The sequence below is a fragment of the Enhydra lutris genome, unplaced genomic scaffold (assembly GCF_002288905.1).
Source record: "Enhydra lutris kenyoni isolate GAN:26980312 unplaced genomic scaffold, ASM228890v2 scaffoldscaffold10, whole genome shotgun sequence".
Classification (NCBI taxonomy): Eukaryota; Metazoa; Chordata; class Mammalia; order Carnivora; family Mustelidae; genus Enhydra; species Enhydra lutris.
Genome location: NW_019154094.1, coordinates 23,171,527 through 23,192,226, shown reverse-complemented (window position 1 = coordinate 23,192,226; position 20,700 = coordinate 23,171,527). Strand labels below are relative to the sequence as shown.

The 20,700-nt window shown below is 56.0% G+C and overlaps 1 protein-coding gene across 1 annotated transcript in view; it reads left to right on the top strand.

The window, feature by feature from the left end:
- The window catches only part of LOC111143960 (leucine rich repeats and immunoglobulin like domains 1), a 109,590-nt gene that overhangs the window by 71,653 nt on the left and 17,237 nt on the right, over positions 1 to 20,700 (top strand). Inside the window, exons 4-11 of the mRNA XM_022497996.1 lie at positions 2,866 to 3,003; positions 5,229 to 5,372; positions 7,011 to 7,154; positions 9,423 to 9,566; positions 12,103 to 12,246; positions 14,248 to 14,328; positions 19,485 to 19,556; positions 20,345 to 20,416. Coding sequence (XP_022353704.1) covers positions 2,866 to 3,003; positions 5,229 to 5,372; positions 7,011 to 7,154; positions 9,423 to 9,566; positions 12,103 to 12,246; positions 14,248 to 14,328; positions 19,485 to 19,556; positions 20,345 to 20,416 — 939 coding nt within the window. The remainder of the gene's footprint in view (positions 1 to 2,865; positions 3,004 to 5,228; positions 5,373 to 7,010; positions 7,155 to 9,422; positions 9,567 to 12,102; positions 12,247 to 14,247; positions 14,329 to 19,484; positions 19,557 to 20,344; positions 20,417 to 20,700) is intronic.

The window sequence follows — 20,700 nt, the reverse complement described above, 5'->3', positions numbered from 1 at the left end:
GGATATATGAGGTGATATTTAGAGCTTTTGAAAAAAATAAAGCAAGCGAAGAAGTGAAAAGTGTGCCTGTGTGCATGTGTGTGTGTGTGTGTGTGTGTGAGAGAGAGAGAGAGAGAGAGAGAGGGAGAGACACGCATAGGGAGGAGGAGCCTGTGGGTTCAGAGAACCTGGCCAGGTGTGTTCTGTTTCAGACCTGCTTTCTATTCTTGGGGATATACAGCCAGAAGTGGCACAGCTGGGTCGTGCGATACTTAATTTTTTGAGGAACCGCTGGACCATTTTCTTCAGCATGGCGCTGGGGTTCCCATTTCTCCACATCCACGTCCACACTTACTTGTGTTTTTTCAACAGTAGCCATTGCATGAGTGTGAGGTTAGTGATGGTGAACATCTTCTCATTGCTCACTGGCCATTTGTATGTCTTCTTTGCAGAAATGTCTGTTCCAGTCCTTTGCCCATTTTTAAAAATTAGGTTGTTTGGGGTTTTTTGTTGTTGTTGTTGTTGAGCTTTAGGAGTTCTTTATATATTCTAGATACTAATCCCTTATCCTATAGGTGATTCACAAATGGCTCCCCCATTCCTTGGGATGTCTTAGCAGGATCTCTCTGGACACTGTGTTGTTGGGAGTGAACCGTGAGCAGACAAGGATGCAAGTTGTAGCCACTAACCTGCTAACCCGGTTACCTTAGTATCTGCAGACTAGAACCTTGAGCATCACTGTTTAATGCAGGCCCCAGCTGTGCTCTCCAGATCCCATGGGCCCCTCTCTTACTCTTCTCTTGTGTCTGTCCCCATGTTGCTGCCCCCGCTGTCCCGGACCGTGGTGACATGGAGTCCCTACTCCCCAGGTTGGCCGGGGAGGCCTTGTCAGCGCACTCTGGTTTGTGTCTTCTCCGTGTCCACCTCCTGCCTCTGGCACTGGTCCCCACAAACTGCTCAAGGCATGGAATTCAGTGCTTCTGGCACAATTCGTCCCCTGTGCCTCTGTTCTCCTCACGCCCATGCTTGGTTGTGTCTCTTCCCCGGGGCTGCCTTTTTGGCCAACAGGGGACGTCTGTGCACATGGAAGAGACCCGTGTCATCTTCGCGTCCTTCCTCCAGAGTGGGCCTGGGCCACCCTGGGGCCCAGAACACGTTGAGTCCATGAATAAACAAGGGAGACCAAGAAAGGTAGAAAATGAAAGGCAGAGACAGAGGAGAGAGACGAGGCGCCGTGGGAGAAGTGTGTGTGGAGGGGGGCCTTGCAGCTGTCCTGTGGCCCCTTCCTGTGTGTCTGGGCCCGTGTAGCGTGACTTGGGGCCACTGGTGCTGCGTGCCTGCTTTTCTCCGCCCTCTTTTCCTGGCTCCCTGGTCCTGCATTCACAGTTGCTGGATGAGGTTCAGTGCTGCTGCCTTTATTTCATGTTCTTTTCCCATCCTTAACATAATAAAGGTTTTCTTTTCTTTTTTCCTTTTTCTTTTAGAGTCCCCAAACTGAAGAGACCATCTTTATTAAGAACATGATAAAGAACTAAAAGGAAGTCACTTTGTGGGGGGGGGGTGGGGGCGGCGAGGGGACGCGAAGGGAAAAGTGGCCTTTCATGCTGGGGAGACTTCCCCGTGTGCGGAGCTGTGCCCTTGTAAATGGATTTTTGGGTTCGGGGCCTGGGAGAGTTGTGAAAAAAACAAAGGAGTGGACAGGCTGCCCCAGAGCTTCTGGGAAAGAGAGGCTTGTTTATGCCTTTTGGAACCGATTTGGTCAAGTGTTTGTTTAAAAGAGATGCCACTTGGTAAGCAACGCCTGGCTTTCTTGTGTTGTCTTCAAGAATGCTTTGATTGGCGAGGGAGCCTGACACTGTTGACTCAGAAGCTGGCCCGTGTGAGCGCTCGGGACCCGAGGCCTAGCTCTACCACCTGGCACATCCTGAAGTATCTGAGTATTGGGATTAGGGCTGCTGTGGTTTGAATCTGCCCAGCGGAGCCAAACCCACAGTGGGGGAGCCTCCAGCCCTGGTTAGCTCTTGTTGTCTTTCTCCTGGTTAATAAACTCCCCTAGGTCGGTTAGACTGGGGGCTTTCCAGAAAGAGGGCTACAGGTGTAATTAAGTCATAGTGGTAAAATGCCTTTCTCAGACAAGGGTTAAGCACTCGGAGCACTGGGCTTAAAGTCAGCTTTTGTGCAGTTTTGGCTGGGCGATCCACGTCCCTGAAGGGGTTGTGACCCCATCTTCCATACGAGGAGCCCAAGGAGCAGAGCTATCAAGGGGGTAGAGTCAGGAGGATATGAGGGTTCGACTCCAGGTAGAACAAGCACCAAGTTCATGTTCCCCCCTTAGGTTGTCAGAAGTGTGTCATTTAAAAAAAAAAAAAATCCCTTGTGCCTGTCTTCACGCCTGGCAAAATATGAGGTGTGTCATGAGGCATTGAGTTGGATTAGACCTGAACTCTGGGCTCTGGTGCCTGCAGTCCAGTACATGATGGGGCTGGGCTCTGCTCTGAAGGTTCTAGATGGGAACCGCCCCTGGAGCTGGCAGATTTCACCAGGCACATTCTTCATGGGAACATGCACTGGTGAGTTCTGAATTCTGGTCTCGGTGTTCTCCACATGACATTCATGACCCCTGTGTTCTCGTCCTTGGGGAGAGTAGCCTAGGCTTTGCACTTGGGCAGACAATCTAGTGGCTGCCAGAAAATTCAGTTCTCTGTCGCACCAGCCAGCAGGTGGGAACTTTGCGGAAAACAGAAAGGGAGGCATCATTTGCAGAACACCACGCCTTTGAGAATTTTCTGAATCTGCTAGAGAAGGAGATGTCTGGAAGAAACGATGGGGAAAATGTTGTTTCTTTGCAAAGAGACATGTTCGAGTCCCCTCCTTTGTGTGTTTCAGGCAGCACAATAAGATCCGCGGCGTGGAGGGGAGTCGGCTGCAGGCTTACCTCTCCTTGGAGGTGCTGGACTTGAGCTCCAACAACATCACAGAGATCGGGAGCACCTGTTTTCCGCATGGGCTGCCGCTCAAGGAACTGTAAGTGCCCTGCTCTGCCGTCGGCCCCCTGGGGTGGACGCAGAGTTTGTGCCGCCCCCCCCCCCCCGAACCGTGCCTGCCGAGTCTCAGCGGGTTGGGCGGGGGACCCCGGTCCGCTGTCTCCTGTTGGCACTTCTGCAGAGCGTCTCCTCAAGGAGCAGCGTTCGTCTGCCGGCACCGGTGGCAGCTGAGGCAGGGAGAGGCGAAGGAGTCTCCCAGACCCACCACTTGGGAGAGCCGCTAGCCCCCAAGGACGGGTGCCGCGCTCGTCCTCACTTCCTGGGCTGCTCCCAGGAGAGCCAGGAGAGAAGGTTCAGGGGTGCTTAGCAAACGGCCCTGCGCGGAGGCCTCCCTGCTGAGGCTGATTGTCAGGCACCACCCTCCTGAGGCCTGGCGCAGGGGCTCTTCCAGGGGGCACGTATGCCCTCGTGCGGTTCCCAGGACCTCTTAGGTCTCTGTGGGTCTGCGTCCCCTTCACCCATCCTCACAGCCCTTCTCACACCCAGCAGATGGGAGCAGGGAGGAAGCGCCGTTCACACCTGTTGAGCTTGCTGCTCGTTGGTAGGGAAACGTTGCTCTGGGGAAGAAACTAAAAACCCAGGCTCCAGAGGTGTCTTCCGATGACATGGGAGCTTTCACTTGCTGTGTCGTGACCGGTCCTGAGTCATTTGGGGGCTCATTCATGAGGCTCATTTAGGGGTTGTTTTGACCCCCTCTGTTCAGGGAGGCCAAGGCCGGCACATGACTTGTCCAAGACCCCAAGGAGGGGGAGTGATTTCTTTCTTAGGCAGCATCAAGGCCGCAGAATTGGAAACGGGAGGCGCCCTGGTCTTTGTGAGGCCAGGGGACAGTGCTGCACCCCCCCACCTGGGGCCTTCAGAGGTGCCCACTTGCCACTTGGACCTCCCTGGCTTGGGACAGAGAAACCAGCAGCCACTGAACTGAATGGCACTGACCTCCTTCTGCACGGAAGCAGGAGGGCCTTGCTGTCTTGGCAGCTCCTGGCCGGTGTGTCTCCATGACACAGACTGTTCTCTGCTGTGGAGTGTCAGGAGCGAAGAGTGCAGCCCCGCTGGCACGGGGTCCCCGTGTGCCCGGCCCTGGGCCACGGCCTGAGGGAGAGGCAAAAAGTGCCTCATCCCCTCCTGGCTCTCTGGAAGCAGATGCTCTCTGATCTTTTTCCTTTTTTGTTTCAGCCACAAAAAGCAGCCTTTGTCCAGGGAAGGCGGAAGGAAAGGTTGTAGTGGCAACTTCTGAGAGGAATAACATATTGGTCTTCCCTTTTCTCTCTGTTTCTCCTTCTTTCTGTGTGTTGGCGGAATGTACGCACAGGTGGGACCTGTACGTTGCCGCGCACTCTGAGGGGAGGTGCTGTGTACGTGCACAGTCCTCTGAGAGGACATCCCGTTACAGAATTGCCTGTTGTCCAGAGGGACCCCGTGCAGGTCTCCTCAACTAGTGTTTCTTTGATACACTGGAAATGATTGAGATGAATTGGCTTACACACATTTATAAGAGTGTGTGTGTGTATATATTTATATATAAATATACATAAAGTTGTACAGTGAGAACCGCCATAAAATTTAAGGCTGATGGGGCCCCTGGGTGGCTCAGTCAGTTGAGCATCCGACTTCTGATTTCGGCTTAGGTCATGATCTTAGGGTCATGGAACCGAGCCCTGAGTTGGGCTCCCTGCTCAGCAAGGAGTCTGCTGGAGATTCTCTCCCTCTGCCCCTCTCCCCACTTAGACACTTTATCTAAAATAAAAAAATAAATATTTGAATAAGTAAATAAAATTTAGGGCTGTTTCCCTACATTAATAAATCTGTTCTGACCTTGCGTGGAGGTTTGCTTTCTGATTCTAGGGTTTTTCTCATCAGCTTTGAACCCTCACTCTTGGTTAGTGGGTATTGGGGGAATCCCGCAGATAGCTCTAGAGACCAGCCCTATGCACAGCCCGGCTGGACTGTGAGGGTGCTGGGACGAAGGTCAAGGACACTGACCTCTCCCCCACAATGGAAGGCAGCCCCAGTGACATGTCCATTGAGGCCCAAAGTGGCCAGATTTCCTGGCTCCCCTGTCCAAGAGTAAAGATGATAAGTGTGTCATTGGAAACTGGTCCCTCTGGGTGTGTGCTGGCTTTTGTCCCCAGCCCCACTAGTGTCTGTGACAGAATGAGGAAGGCCCCTACTGACCCCTGTGTTCTCTGTCCTACGCTGGTCCAGCAACCTGGCAAGCAACCGGATTGGCACCCTGGAGTCGGGAGCGTTCGATGGCCTGTCACGGTCGCTGGTAGTGCTTCGCCTGAGCAAAAACAGGATCACCCACCTTCCCATGAAAGCATTCAAGTTACCCAGGCTGACACAACTGTGAGTATCAGAACCTGCACTTTCATTAAGGTGAGCCAGACCTGATGGAGGCCAGATGTCCCCACGGACCGTGTTCCAAATGCAGCCCCTTCCTCACCCCGCCTCCTTCAGGCTCTGTGTAAACTATCCTTAATGGCCCTGTGGCGACACCTAATAAAAGCAAATTAGACACTGGGTCTGCTGTCTGTGGGCTGCCTCAGGTTATGGAGAAACCAGGATCCACTGAGGGTATACACGCTTGTCCTCACTGGCACATTCCAAAGTGAAATGCAGAATCCTGCTGGTCGGTTGATCCTGGCTAATGCTTAGGCTCCCGGTTGGGGCATTTGTCTTAGGGGTTGTGCGTGCGCGCGCGTGTGTGTGTGTGTGAAAGTTCCCATAAAATCTGTACTGTGGATGTTATGGTGTCTATCAGCAGTCTGAGAGGAAGAAGAGGTGAGCCATCGTCTTGCTGATAAATATTACAAGGTAGTTGGTTTGGTTTTTTGTTAAGAAAGGATTTATTTGTTTTGTTTTTGATATCCAAAGCTGAGTGCACTCCTAGGAATGCACAGGGTTTGGATTCAAGAAAACCTATTTCTTGGAACCCAGTGGATCCTTTGCTCCCTGGTTTTTTGTTTTCCTGTGTTCTCTTTGTATAAGAAGAGTGTCTCTTGGGAAACGAAGCCAGCACCAGAGATTGGGTTTACACAGAACACAGGAGTTGCTCAGGGCTAGGTTTGGCAGCAAGACAGGGTGTCCTGCCCTCCAGTGCTCTCACGTCTGTGCTTCCCTCTCTCTCTCTCTCTCACACACACACACTTGCTGTCACACATATACACATTCTCACAATACGCTCATTCACACTCCAGCACACACTCCTACACACTCACTCTCACACACACATCTGTGCGGGAGAGCTCTGGTCTCTTCAGCCCTGGAGAAGGTCTGTGATGCTCAGGATGTTATGTGTGGGGCATCATCGTGAGACACTACAGAAGTATTTGGGGAAAACCAAGGGCTTTCTGGTAGCCCTGTGTTCTCCCCTCCCCTACCCCCAGTGTTACTAATGGACCCAGCCCACCCAGATTCCACAAATCTTTTGGTGCACTGAGGTTTTATCACACCGGGGTTGGAAACCAGCTGTGTGAGCTTCCTGGTGTGTCAGCTCCCCTCCTCCCCCACATGCACTCACTCCTCTCCAGCGGTAGAGACCCCATTAACGCCTCCAGTGGAAACCGCCATTGCTCTCTGCTGTCCAGTGGTTAGGTTTTTCCCGGGTCAGGGCATCTGGTATGGATTTCTGTTGCTGAGCTAAGAGATACCTCACCTAAGACGTCCCCATCCTGAGTCATGCCCACCTCCTCACTGCAGAGTCATGGGTCAGTCACAGGGAGGCATGGTGGGACTGGCTTCTGTGGAACCCCGTGCCCTCTTCCCTTCATGAGTCGTGGCCCGGTCCCTGTCCCTGGCTGTGCCGCGGGCAGGAGCAGCTGGAGGACACTTGGTGGGCCCCCGCAGTCTGTCTGGGCTTTGCTGGGACATCCTCACCATGGTTCTCCCTGCTGGCCAGGAACCCAGCCGGGCCTGCATGGGAACGGGTGTAGGCAGGGAACATGTACTGTGTGACCTCTGAGCCCAAGGCCTTCCTCTCTTTAGGGACCTGAATAGGAATCGCATTCGGGTCATCGAGGGCCTGACATTCCAGGGACTTGACAGTCTGGAGGTGCTCAGGCTCCAGCGAAACAACATCAGCAAGCTCACGGACGGGGCCTTCTGGGGACTGTCCAGGATCCATGTGCTGTAAGTGCGGGGCTGGGCTCCTTCAGCCCCCTGCCTTGAAGCGTCACCGAGGACTTCTGCTGGGCCTGGCTCCCTGCCCTCTGGGTCTCGGGAGGCTGGGCCCCGCTCAGTAGCTTTGGTGGCTTTGCCCAATCTAAGAGTCTTTTTCTCAGAGGTGAGGAAAGTCTCGGGGGAGTTCCCGTGGTTCTGGTCGGAGAAGCAGGCTGCTGAAGGCGGAAGACAGAGCCGGTTAGCTTGGGCTTCTCTCCCCCAGCGCGTCCTTGGTGGGCAGCGGGCCGCAGAGTGGGCCCCTCCCACTGGTGGCAGGAAGGTCCCTGTCTCCCTGTTTGGGACTTGACAGTCTGTCTAGATGTGCAGGTGGGCCCCCAGTGTCGAGTTCCTCCCGGGAGATTTATTTATGTCTCATGAGCTTAGCAGGCCCTGTTGTGCCGACGTTCCACTTTTTACAAGGGAGCCCTCCCTCCCACCAGACGTGTGGGCCACAGAGCACGCCTGCAGGCTGAGCCCCGAAAAGCAGCGGCAGGAAGGCGTGTGGAGAAGGGCAGAAAAGGCCGTTACTGGTCTTCCATTTTTTAAACATCTAAATGAGTTTTTCAGCAGTCAGCAACATACACTCGTGACTGAGTACAGTCAGAGAGGACAGAAACGGGGCCTCGGCCCCTCTCCCCCCAGCCCCTCTTTACCCCACTTCTGCTCCCAAAGGACAATCTCTAGTCGTCCTTTTCTTGGGTGGTTTTTCTTTTTTTTCATGATTTTATTTTTAAGCAATCTGTACACCCAGCGTGGGTCTCAGACTCATAGCCCTGAGATCAAGAGACGCCTGAGCCAGCTAGGCGCCCCTCCTTGTTGGTTTCCACCCATCTTGGTGGGTCAGCTGGAGACTTGTGTTACTTGGGTCAGTGATGCAGCTTGCTCAGGAACCCCACATGTGTGTGTACACGTGCACACGCCCGTGCACACATACCTTCTCCCCTCCAGGGTCTGTAAGTTACATCGCTGTGTTCATGTCCTCTGTGATAGTTGCAGTGGAAACAGGAAACAAAACCCTGCATCCCGTCTCGCAGCTCTGTGCCCTGCTCTGTATCCGAGGCCTCTCTGATGACCCCCCTCCCACCCACCCCCAGATCCACGCACTCAGTGAGATGAGGGCATCTGCTAGCTCTGCGGTCTTCATTCCCCCTCCCTTCCTGGCCCTGGGGGTTCGCCGCACGTCTCTTTCTATCAATTCAAAAGCACTTTTACTTGACCGCCTTAAATCTGTTGTTTTGAACTTCGAAATCCAAGTGCTTCTGTGCTGAGAGTTAGAGAGTGGTTCTGTGCTTCTGTGCTGAGAGTTAGAGAGCTCCCAGAAGAAAATGGAGTCAGTCCATGCCCTTTGGTTTTTATGTTGAGCGCATTCATACACGTCGAGGGTCATTTATAAATGTGCTCACATTTTGAGCAGAGGCAGAAAGCGAGACCGACAAGAGCAAAACCTCGCGGCCCACAGGACTTGTAATAGGAACATGGGGCAGCACTGGAATTAGAGGCCAGTGTGCTGGGGCTGTCCTGGGCTCAGGCGTGCAGGGTCGGGAACCAGTGTAAGAATGTCCTCACTTGGGCACCTCGGTGGGAGCAAAGCCCTCCGCACTGTGCTGAAATCCAGGCCTTTTCCTGTTCGCTTCTCGTAACGGCCTTGTGAAGTTGCTACCCTTGGGTCTCTCCATCTTACCCATGTTTTAGCCCCATTCGGCCAGTAAAGTGGCAGAACTGGGATTTAAATCCAAGTAGTCTGACCCCAGAGCTCAGGTGTGTCTCCAGGCACCACGGTCCTGAGCGCTGACTTGGAGGGCCAGGCCTGGGTTTGAACGGCAGCCCCTCACCGCCTGCACGGCTGCGCAGGGATTTTTGGACACGGTATCTAACTTCTCCCAGCCTCCGTTTCCTTATCTCTAAGAGGGGGATACAAGGTACCCCTCACCTTCTCTACTTTCTCTTCCTTTTAGGGGCTCAGCTGTTGCTGGGCCTTGTGCTCGGAACCCCTCTACCCAGTTGGGTGCCTGGTTCGCTTGTCCTTGGCTAAACAGGTCACTTCAAGGAAGTCTCCCCTTGTCCTTCGAGCTCCCAGGTTGGCCCTGCCACTGAGGGCCATCTGCCGGTTGGGTTGGCGGGTCCTCCCCCACGTCTGTCCCAGATGCACCCCCAACCCCCCCGCCGTCAGCCTCTCACGCACCGCACCGCCACCGTCATTAGCTCCTCAGGGCCCTCACCCCTGTGCTGTCGTTGCAGGCACCTGGAGTACAACAGCCTGGTGGAGGTGAACCGGGGCTGGCTGTACGGCCTCTCAGCCCTGCACCAGCTGCACCTGAGCGGCAACTCCATCGCCCGCATTAACCGTGAAGGCTGGAGCTTCTGCCCGAAGCTGCACGAGTTGTAAGTGTCCTGCCTTCACCCTGCGTGGAGAGACTGCCCGTGGTGACCCTTCCAGCACGGTGGCGCTGATGGGGTCCAGGGCCCGGCGGCCTCGACCAGCTCCGACAGGGCAGGGCACTCAGGGCAGGCACCCTGCAGCCCGTGTCGGGGGAGGACGGCCCTAGCGAGGCCCAGTGCGGAACTTGGCGCTTTGAGCTGGACACCCTCCTGAGCTCCTCTCTGCACCCCTGCTTCCAGATGAGCTGGGGCTGTGAGGATCCCTGCAGGCAGCCTGCGTCCCTAGGGCCTTCTAGGCCTTGGAGAGGGTTCCAGAAGGGAAGCCTACATGGGTGTTCTCCTTGCAGATGTCTGGAGGGCTCTCGTCCATTGGCGTCTCCACCCAGGGACGTGTGTGTCTCTAGTGACAAGGCTTATTGGGGCTCACACAGAAGGGACCGGAGCGACAGTGACACCCTGACAGTGGGAGAACTGCATGGTCGGGGCACCCACCTTCCTTCCCTTAGACACATCATCCCAGCCCTTGATCTCTTCCCTTCCCTGCTCTGTACTCCTGCGGCAGGGGGCGAGCTGCCTGTGCTCCTCCCTGCACGATGTGTGGTCCCTCCTCCCTTCCGGACACCCCCAGACTGGGCTGTGGGCCGGGCCTAGGGCCTAGGTCACTGATGGTGACCTACCCGCTCATGGCAGGAGGGCCTGGCCGTGGTGCGGTGTCCATGCGTCACTGGTGGCCCCTGGAGGGCACACTCTTGCCGGTTTGTTTCTGACCCCCTGCAGAAGATGGGTGTGCTATTGGAGGAAAAGAGTAGCTCCTCCACCGTATGGGCTCCTCCCCTGTGATGCCCTCCAGGTTTATCCGTTCCAGCTTAGTCCATTGTGTTTGTGTTTATAAGAGGGTCTGGGTGGGTTTTCTTTTTTTGTAGGCTTCACTGTTGAAGATTCATCCACTGAAATGAACGGCTCTTAAAAGTGCCAGGCCTCTGTCTTGTCTCCCTCTTGACCTCACCAGGCCAGCAAGGCGATGTATAAACTCAGTGTTGAGTCTTGTGGTGGTATTTTTCTCTCTTTCTCTGTGTTTCTCTGTACCTGTGGCACACTGGCTTGGATTTCAAATTTCACTGAGCCCGTGATTATCTCCTATAAAAATCCATGGTCCCGCCTCTTTCCTTTGACGTACCCTCCGTGGGTGCGTGTTGTTAACCTGGTGCATGTGGCTTCCTGGCCCTTCATGGCAATGCGGATGCCCGTTATTCTTACATGGTATGGATGGCTTCTGGCCAGCTCTTGGCTCAGGCTGTGGCCCCCAGAAAACCCCCCAGTCTCCTACTTGGTTGCTGTCCAGGCCTGGGAACCGTGAGGGAGCGAGAGAGGCCTTCTCCGTCCCCCGTGCCCGAGCCAGGCCCGTCGCTGAGTGAGGAGCAGTGCTTGGTCCGGCCAGAGGCCCGCGCACCGCTGGTTTTGAGGTGGTGGTGAAAGTGTGTCCCCTGGGCCCCTGTCTGGCAGGTAGGGCAATGTAAGCTGTCGTCTGTCCCCGTTACCAGGGGCAGAGAAGGTCACGGAAATGCCTCAACCGCCTATCACTTTTCCAGGCGTCCAGGAACCTCAGAGGCAGGTTAGGATAGCTTTCCAGCGTTTCCGGCCCCTCCTCTCAGCTAAATTCTGTAATTGCAGGTGAGGATGTAGTTTTGACCACTTGCCAGGTCCTTCCAACTGACAGACACCATGACTTATTTCCCTAGGAGGGAAGGAATGTTACTCCCTGCCACCTTTAAAAACCCATTAATCTCCGAATTTTTTTTTTTTTTTTTTTTTTTTTTGCTTCTTCTCGCCCCAGCCCAAATTTCCCATTTTTTCAACCATGGAGGACAAATAGGACAAGTGGCCAATCCAGGGCCGTGTGGTGGCAGAGGTGCAGGAGGGCATGCTGGGAGGAAGGTTTGATTCTGGTGCTGGGGGACGCTGTGGGATTTGGGTCTGTGTTCCCTGTCCTGCTCACAGTACGAGGGGGGCATCCTGCTTGGAGGCCGGCTGCGGTGGGGGCCTGGAGACAGGAGACTCTTACCTGGGAAGGCCGCAAGTTGTGAGAGGCGGGCTGGTCCACGCAGCAGCTGGTGGTGCCCTCTGCTGGCCAACGTCGGCGGTGTGACTGGGCTCCCTTGCTCCCGACGCTGGGGAGGCCCCATCCTGAGCGGTTTCTGATAGCCTGAGTCCAGGACCCCCCCACCCCGAGCCGTGCACCCCGCCATGAGGGATTGGAGCCTTCAGGGGTCTCGTGTTGTATGACCTTGTGTCATCCTCACAGCTTCACAGGCTTTCTGGTCTCTGGGACCTACACAGACGTTCCAGGAGCAGGGGGTGGGGCGCTGGGGGGTTTCTAGCTGCACGACCCCTCTGGCCTTTGAAAGTGTGGTGAGCCTGCCAGTGTCCTCTCGTCCCACCAAGACCCTGCTGACCGTGGCTCCATGTTCAGGAGTGGGCAGGGGCAGGGCGTGCCCGGGGGACGCGACGGTTTCGATGTGTGCTTCCCTCCCTCCCGCAGGGTCTTGTCCTTCAACAACCTCACGCGGCTGGACGAGGAGAGCCTGGCCGACCTGAGCAGCCTGAGCGTCCTGCGCCTCAGCCACAACTCCATCAGCCACATCGCGGAAGGCGCCTTCAGGGGCCTCCGAAACCTGCGTGTTCTGTACGTTGTTCACGGGGGCAGCTGACAGAATGAAGGGGTCCCCCACGGAGCCAGCCAGCTGCCTTGTTGAATTCCCTTCTTGTTGCTCTCGAGTCAGAACTGGGTCCAGAACTGACCCACTGCGTGTGGAGAATATCACACATTCATAGAATTAGCTGAAAAACTGGTTGAGCAGAAAAATATCTCAGTCCCCCCAGGGTGGCGCTGAGAGGGTGACAGTGGCCCAGAACCTTGCTGTTACCTGCCGCGCCCCTGGTGGGATGCTTGGGTCCCGCTGCTGGGAGCAACACGGCCGCCGTGTGCTCCTTCTGTCTCTGGAATCTTCCCCACGTGCTGTCAGCACACTCTAGGTCCAGGAGGCCCTATTTCAGGAGAGGCATTTAGGAAATCTTGTGTCTTTCCCTGAGTTTCAGTAGGGTCACTTAACAAAGTAGAGGCAACAACATCATTTAAGTTCCTTACTAGGTAGGGCTCCCAGATGTGGCTTCAGGATGATCTTCTAGGAGTTAAAATTTTTCCTTTGTTGGCTCCAGAGAACTTCCAGGCAACTCTGGGCATTCAGCCCCCAGAGAGGGGTGGACGGTTTCCGCTGGACAGTCACAGTGGGATTCGTAAGCCTCCTTCCCGGCATGCCCCACTGCACAGAGGGCCTGCTCTGGTGTGACAGGGAGGGAGGCCTTGTGCACTTGCACCTGGCCCAGACGCCAGCGTCGGCTTCAGTGCTGGGCCATTGTAGGGAGTGTGAAAGAGCCCGGATGCCAGGCCATTAAAGCCGAGGTCAGCCAGCCTTTGAGTGCTTGCAAGGCCCAAATAACAAGGCCGGGAACATTCAGGCTGAGCCAGAAAGAAGAGAAAAGCTTTGGCAGCCAGAGTGAGGAGCGAGGAGACAGGCACACACAATGGCAGCTCTGGGTCCCCGGCTTTTAGTCTGAGCATAATAAGGAGAGACCCACCAACAGGAGGGGTCCCTTCCAACAGCAGAATCTTGGCGCTCCGAGCTTTCTGCTCTAAAATAAAGGTCAGAAGGAGCACTGCACTTCTCAGGCAGAGCTCCCCTCCCTCCTGGCAGTGCTGATTCCTCATGAAGGCTCTCACGGGACCAGGAGCAGCGTCCCTTTCTGCATTGGAAAGGGTTTGGGAAAGGAAGGCGTAGGAACCCAGAATCATGGGTCCCGTTGGAGGGGCTGCTGGTGGGGCAGAGGGGGGGCCTGGTCACCAGGTGGGAGCTTTGCCTGGCACTGGGATCTGCCCTGGAAGCTGAGGGAAGGAAGCTGAGTCATCCGCCTTGTGATCTGCATTATTGGAGGAGACTGGGCTGAGAAGTTGGCCTCATCCACCAGCCCTGGCAAGTGGGTCACAAGTCTGACTCAGCGCCCAGATGTCGTCCCTGGCTCCGAGTCAGCGCCTCTGCAGGCCCCGTGAGGAGGGACGATTCCAGCCTCCAAACCTACTTGCCAGCATGGAGTGGTCCTAGGGAGGACCCTGTGCAGGGGACTCCTTCACTGTCCCTTTCCTTTGTGTGCCTTGGGCCATTTCTCAGCCAACTCTGGGAAAGGGACTCTGGTCAGTGTGAGAGCAGACAGGAACCTTAGAGAACCTTTCAGGCTCATTCTCCGTATCCATGGTCAGATGCCTGCTCTGGGGGGGTGGGTTCCCATGTGCTATCTGCACCCTCTTCCTGCCCTGGGCCCTGGCCCTACCCACATGGGAGCAGCCCGTGGAGCTGGGGGGGGGGGGCTCCATCTTTGAGGTGTGCGTCTGCTCTGTGGGAAGGCTGGGAACACCAGGCCACGCCATGCCACGAGGTGTGTGGAATGGGCTTTCTGGGGCTCAGTGCTTACCCTTGTGCCAACCATACGTTGTAGCTGGGCACCTAGAATCCACCCGGATGTTTTCAGCTTCCAGGTGGCCGAGTGGGTGTCTGTCTGTTTTCCCACTTGTCGTTAAAGAGAGTTGAGAACTCAGGCTGGATGGTGAGCTTTCTTTCTGTCTCCTCCCCAGGGATCTGGATCATAACGAGATTTCCGGCACGATAGAAGACACCAGTGGCGCTTTTATGGGGCTGGACAATCTCAGCAAGCTGTGAGTGTCTCTGAGCTGTAGCTTCTGTGGGGCGGGTGCACAGCGGTTCTGAGGCTCCCCCATGCCTCCTTTGTTCTGGGCCCAGCTGGAGCAGGGCTGGCTCACATATATCTTCTTTTGTTTGGGAAGAAAAGTCTGAATAAGGAACCAAGGCATCCCAGCCTTTCTCTGGCCAGTGGTGTCCTCACTGCCCTGGGTGGTGGTTTCCCTGGGGCTGAAGACTAGTATTCAGAGGTCTGTTAGATTTTCTTTCCTGCTGAATTTGTGACTGACAGGAAAACAGCTGAATTTTTGGTCTTGCTTTTGCACAAAGTCTTGCCCTCCTAATTCCTAGAAATTGTGTGAAATTCTAAAGCCAAGAACTGTTCGTGGTTTGGAGTCTCTGGTCAGTACTTTTGTTGTCAATTGTAACGTTAAACAGAAACAATCATTGCTGTGAGTTAATATAACAGCTATTTTTTGAGGTTTCTGGTGTTTTTATTTGAAGCTCCTAGAGTTTGTTACTTACTCTGCGGGGCATGTACATACGTGTTGTATCTAACAACCTCCTGAGTGCACGCTGTGTTAGGCCATTGTTCTGTGGTTGAGGAAGCACAGGTGCAGGGATGCTGCCCCAGAGCATACAGCAGGGAGGGTCAGCACAGGCTCTAGAGCTCACACTGTTCTCCCTCATCCCACCTGCCTGCCTCCGTGTGTCACCAGCTGTCCCTGCATGTGTCCCACAGGGACCCTCCAGGAGTGGGGATGGGAGCAGCCATGACCACTGACTGGAAACTCAGAGGGAGGGCTTCAGGCGGACAGGAAGAGTCAGTCCCCACTCCATCTCCGCAAGCCTTCTTGGGTGACAGGGGGAGCAGAGTGTGTCAGGCAAACAGCCCAAGAGCCGCCGCGGAGCGTGGGATTCCAGGAGAGCCTGTGGCGGTGGGGGGAGTCTGTAGAGTTAGAGCTTCACATTGGTTTTGAAAAGTGTGGTTTTTACACCCCTTGTAGACTCAGAGCTCTGAGAATCTGCCCTCTTGGCTCTCTCACAGTTCTCTCTCTCCTTGAGCATCCTGTATTCTGACATTCTGACAGCATGTCAAAAAGTCTGTCAGTCTCCTTTTCCTTCCCTAAAAACGTGCTCTGTCTTACCCCCACCTGGGCCCCGTACCGAGCAGGCCGGGGAACAGGCAGGACAGCACTGTGGTGGAGCTGCTGGGGCAGAGCACGCCCGTGTCCTGCAGGGGCCTCCCTCTCTGACGCTGGCCTCTGCCCGAACTCATGGATGTGGGGGGCAGGGGCAGCATGGCGGGCGGTGCCACCAGGGCTTCTGGGGGGTGGGTCCCTCCAGTGGAACTGGGAACCACTTCTTAGGTAGCGTGACATCCACGAGGTTCTGGTGTGTGAGCACAGGTGGTCCGGGGTTGTGCAGAGCGCAGCCTGTGTCTGGAGCCCGGTGCTGCCTTCCCAATTGCCACAGTCTGTTCCCTGGTGTTTTCTCTCCTCCCTGCTGGACTAGGTTCAGCACTTCTGCTTTAAGTCCTAAGTCCGTGTGCCTCACTCACCCCGTGCTGTCGGACGCAGGCTCCCTGAAGGCAGTGGCTTCCACACTGACCTGGTCCTAAGACCCGGGACCTTGTTGGCATACGCCGTCTCCGGCCTCCTCCCACCCAGCCCCGCTGAGCAGAATCTCGGGGCTGGAGGCTCTGTTCGTGTGTCAGAATGAAGGCAGGAAGCAGACAACTGAGGGAGATGGGGACAGGAATTGTTTAATATGATTAAATACATGCACTTATTTAGACGGGATGGTCTCATGGTTATGTTGAAGAAGGAAAAAAAGAATCCTCTTCTTGGATGAAGAAATGAAATGGCGTGATGCCTGTGACCTGGATCCCCGTTCAGCCAGCCGGGCTGGGCCAGGGTACGGCAGTGGGGAAGTGAGCCTCGCGCCGTCGGGGGCTGCGCGCAGCCGTGTGAGGGCTCCCTGTGGGCTTCGTGACACTGCGCCACCTGCCCATGGTGGTGTGTGAAATCTTCTCCATTAAAGCAGAAAAAAGGAAAGCCCACACTTCGCTGCAGTCCTGGCGCCCGGCACTGGTTAGAAGCCACTCCACAGAGTGTGTGGAAGGTGTCAGGGAAGCGCTTAGTGCACGCGTGAAGGAAGGGGCCCCGGCCTGGCTGTCCTCCCGACTCGGTCTCCTGCCTAAGAAGCTCGGCTGCGTGCCCGTGGCAGAGAGACGTGTCCACGACCCCATGTGGCCCCGTCCGAGTGGCTGGTAGGCAACGTGCTAGGATCTGTCAGAAGCCGGGAGTGTGTTCTCACAGAGAAGGGCTGCCATCATGTCTCTGTGGGGCTGCGCTCACCGCTGGGTCCCTCTGACCGGGTGCGGGCTTGCCTTTCGAGCACGTGCGGGTAGGTGTTCAGGGACCTGCCTGGGAATGGGCAGGGAGAACTTCCTGCCTCCGCTCAGTCAGTCAGGGGAACGTGAAGAACTGGACCGTGACACCAGCCTCTTGATTCCGGGGAGGTAGGCTGGGCCTGGGTGGGTCCTGCCCCGCGTGTCTTCGCAGAGTGATGACAGCGCCCACGGGGTGCTGTTCATTGTCATGGGTCTGCGGGGGTGAGGATCAACAGGTCACGGCTCCTCCCGGTCAGTACAAGGACCCACCTTAGCAGTCTGCCGGCGTCTGCGGGGCTGTGTTAGCAAGACCCGAAAGGCCTCTGGGGACACTTAGCCATGCTAAGAGGTTGTATAGCTGACTTTTGGGGTCACTCTCTGCTCTGAGGCGGGGGCATGCAGATCAGGCCTGCAGTCCCTTCTCTGGGAGCCCTGGATCAGGTGTAGCCAAGCGTCAGCCACCGCTCTCCTGGGGACAGAAGGAACCCCCCCGCCGCCCGCGGTCCCAGCTTTCCCCTCTCCGCACAGCCGCCCTTTCTTGGAGCCGGCCCAGCCTGCCAGCTTGAGCCCCGCCCCCAGGTGTGCGCCTGGAGATTGTAAGGGGCTATTTTAATCCACCAGCAGGGTCGTTAACCCCCACATAATTGAGAATTTGTTTTATTGCTATTGTTACCATTAGGAATAACGGGCTGCCCTCCCTGTAAAAGAGGTCAGCGTGACTAATGTGTAATGAAGGAAATAAAGGCCAGCTTTCTCCTGGATGTAGTTTACGGGAGATTTCACTAAACAGTTAATATGTTTTACTGGGACCGGGAGCAAAATGACCCAGCCTGGGGGACCCAAGGAAGCGAGAGGTTGGCAGGCGCTCGCGGACGCCTGCGCTCGGGGCCCCGCGTGCTGCTCCTTGCCGGGCGGGTGCTGGGGTTCGGGCAGGCAGGCCGTGTGGCCGGCGGGTTGCTGCGTGTCGGGGTTACTGGTTTTGGAATTAAAGCTTGCAGTGCAGACAGAGCGCGTGTGGAAACCCTTTCAGGAGGAGGCTGTTCTCACATTCGCCCAGGCGGCCTCCTGGAGAAAGAGAAGCCGAAGGGGTCTCTGGCCTTGGTGACCCTCCATCCTCCCAGCAGCCGGCCGTGTCTGAAGCCAAACTCGGAGCTGCTGGTTGGCTGCTTGGGGGAGGCCCCGCGGGGAGGAGTCCGTTCCTCATGAAACGGGGGGACCCGGCAGCTCCCGTGCTCGCCCTGCAGGTGTCCGTTGGGTTTTCAGTGCCCCCCATCCCCGAGAGTAGGGGAGGAAGCTCCTCCTCCCGCGGCTCACGGCGCTGGCTGGGCCTGTCCGTGTGTGGTCCCCTCTCCTGGTGGTGGCCGGGGGAGCCCTGCGAGGTTGCTGGAGGCTCAGGGCCCAGGCGGCAGGTCGCACCTGGCTGGGACCTCTTCGAGGCTGCTTTCAGGGCAGGGCTGGCGGCTGCTGTCTTCCCTCACAGCCTTCATGCAGGTTTGAGGTAGAGCTGGCCCCCAGTGGAGATGTCTCTCGAGTTCTCGGGGGGGATCGCAGACAACACCTGTGCTCTTCCACGGCTGGCTACCGTGTCACCTGAGGAAGCGCTCCCTCCCTGAGCTGGGGATTCAGACATCGCAGCAGCCCCCATTCTCGACAGGCCCTTTAGATGCTCCTGCTGGGCATCAGGCGGGAGGGAGAGCCCACGCACCTGTTGGCACAACCGACTGGGGGGTGCTCGCTGGGAGGGGTCTCCTCTGCCTGCAGGAGGGACAGGGCATACCCAGCTGACCTGTCATCAGAGTGTCTCATAGTGAGGAGGGCAAACTGGAACCTTAGCTCTTTTCATTCCCAGTGTCCAGCCCACTGTGTCCCCCACCCCCACAGCAGACTGTCCTTTGGATTACACAGCCCAGCAGAAGCAGTGTTCATTCCCTCCAGGTGTACTGCAGGGGGCCAGATTTTGGCTTCTGGGAAAACTCGGGGTAGTTACTCTGGAGGTTGTGATTAGAATTGCTTGGAAATAGGAGCCCCTTCTCAAGCGTAGGCAGTCCAGGGGTACAGGGATTCAAAAACCTTGGAATTGACCTTTGAGGACCTGTTTGGGATTTAATGAACCTAGGGCATCATTCAAATTCTGGGCTCAACAACAAGAAATCTGGGCCCTTGCTTAAGGGGCCTGCCCTGCACACCCTGAGGGGCCTTCCCAGAGGCAGGGGTGCAGCTGATGGTGGCTGCCTCCTGGCTAGTAGGGTGCGTGTCAGCTGCAAAGAGCTGGGGAGCCATCAGGATGGATGCCCGTTTTCCTGCCCTTTTCTTGCTTCCTTTGGGAACCTTTATCCCCGGTTTGCAGAAGTGGGTTGGTAGATCTTAGTTCCAGAGACTGCATTCCCTCCCCTGACTCTGCCTCCTCTCACTAGCACAGTAACCAGTCCCCTCTTGCCCGTGAGGCTCTTGGGTGGTCGCCAGAGACAGCCTGGGCCGGACAAGGGGATTCCCACTAAACAGACCAAGGAGCCTTCTCAGGCGAGACGGCGCATGCCCCTGCGACCTGTCGTCACTGTTACATTCTAATAAAGATGAAAGTATTTCATTTCAGAAAGGGGGAGGGCCTGCATGCCTCGCGCCTGTAATCTGAGTGCGGGTCGGATTTCCACCTGCCCCTCACGGGACAGACTTATCAGACGGCACTGCTCTAATTGTGTGTTCTCTCCCTCCCATTCCTCCCTTGCGTCTTTTGTTTTTTTGTTTTCTTCCCCGTCTCTGGATGTTTGGAAATGGCAGAACTCTGTTCGGAAACAAGATCAAGTCCGTGGCTAGGAGAGCCTTCTCGGGACTGGAAGGCTTGGAGCACCTGTGAGTATCTCGCCAGACCTTCCCCGACCCAGAGGCCTGCCAAATGCGGCTGGCGGGGAAGTCTGCTAGCAATTTAATCACGTCTTTGTAAACCGAGAAACAGCCTATTTGGAAACGCCAGCTGCTTCCTTCTCATTATAAGTCAGCTTCAACTTTGGCCTTTATTTTGCCCATGCCAGGAACAGTCACAGAACATATGGCCAGTGAGCGCCTAATTAACGGGGCTGCTGTTTGGATAAATACTGCCCCCCACCCCACCCCGCCCCTGCCCTGCCTCCCCACGGCACGGGCCCTCCACACCTCAGTGCGGGCACTGTGTCCCAGCCCCGGCTGACCGCACCACGACAGTGGCCTGTCAGTGCTGAGCACACCGTGGGCTTAGCTGGGAGGCTTTTTACCACCCTGGTTGCCTCTGGGAGGCTGGGGGGAAGAAGACGGAGCCGGCCCGGGGACGCTGACGTTGTCACCATCCAGGGAAGATGCCTCTAGTACTCGATTCTTGGTCTGTTTTGTCTGGGAATCAAGCTTCACCTGAATTCTGTTGGGAAAGGTTTTGCCTGTTGACTTGGTGAGCGGGCCTCAACCCAGCTTTGATGCTGCCCTCAAGCTCATGTCAGCGTCTGGGAGGGGACAGCCACGTAGAGTGGACTTGGGACGCGGTCTGGCTAGTACCTGGTGAGAGCAGGACCGTCCTACAAAGTCCCTGAGCCTCTTGGCTCAAGCACGTAGCTGACTCGGCAGAGGGTGCCCAGCGTCGGTTTGGATAAGGAAAGACTGTTCTTTTGCAGGAACCTTGGAGAGAACGCAATCAGATCTGTCCAGTCTGATGCCTTTGTGAGGATGAAGAACCTCAAAGAGCTGTAAGTACCTGGGATTCCCTGGCCCTGGTTAACATGGGCAGAGAATTCAGAATGAGAAATGCCTTAATTCTGTGATGCCTCGATTTATATACCAGATGGGACCGTTCATATGTGTGTAGGCCCCTGGGGGTGGCTTCTGGATTAGGGTCAGCACACCTGGCCTTAAAGGGTCACAGAGTATTGTCAGCTTTGTGGGCCAGAGGGTTCTGTCACAGCTGCTGTACCGTCATCATCATAGACAGCAGCCATCAGTAATACACCAATGAGTGGGCGTGGCTGTGTGC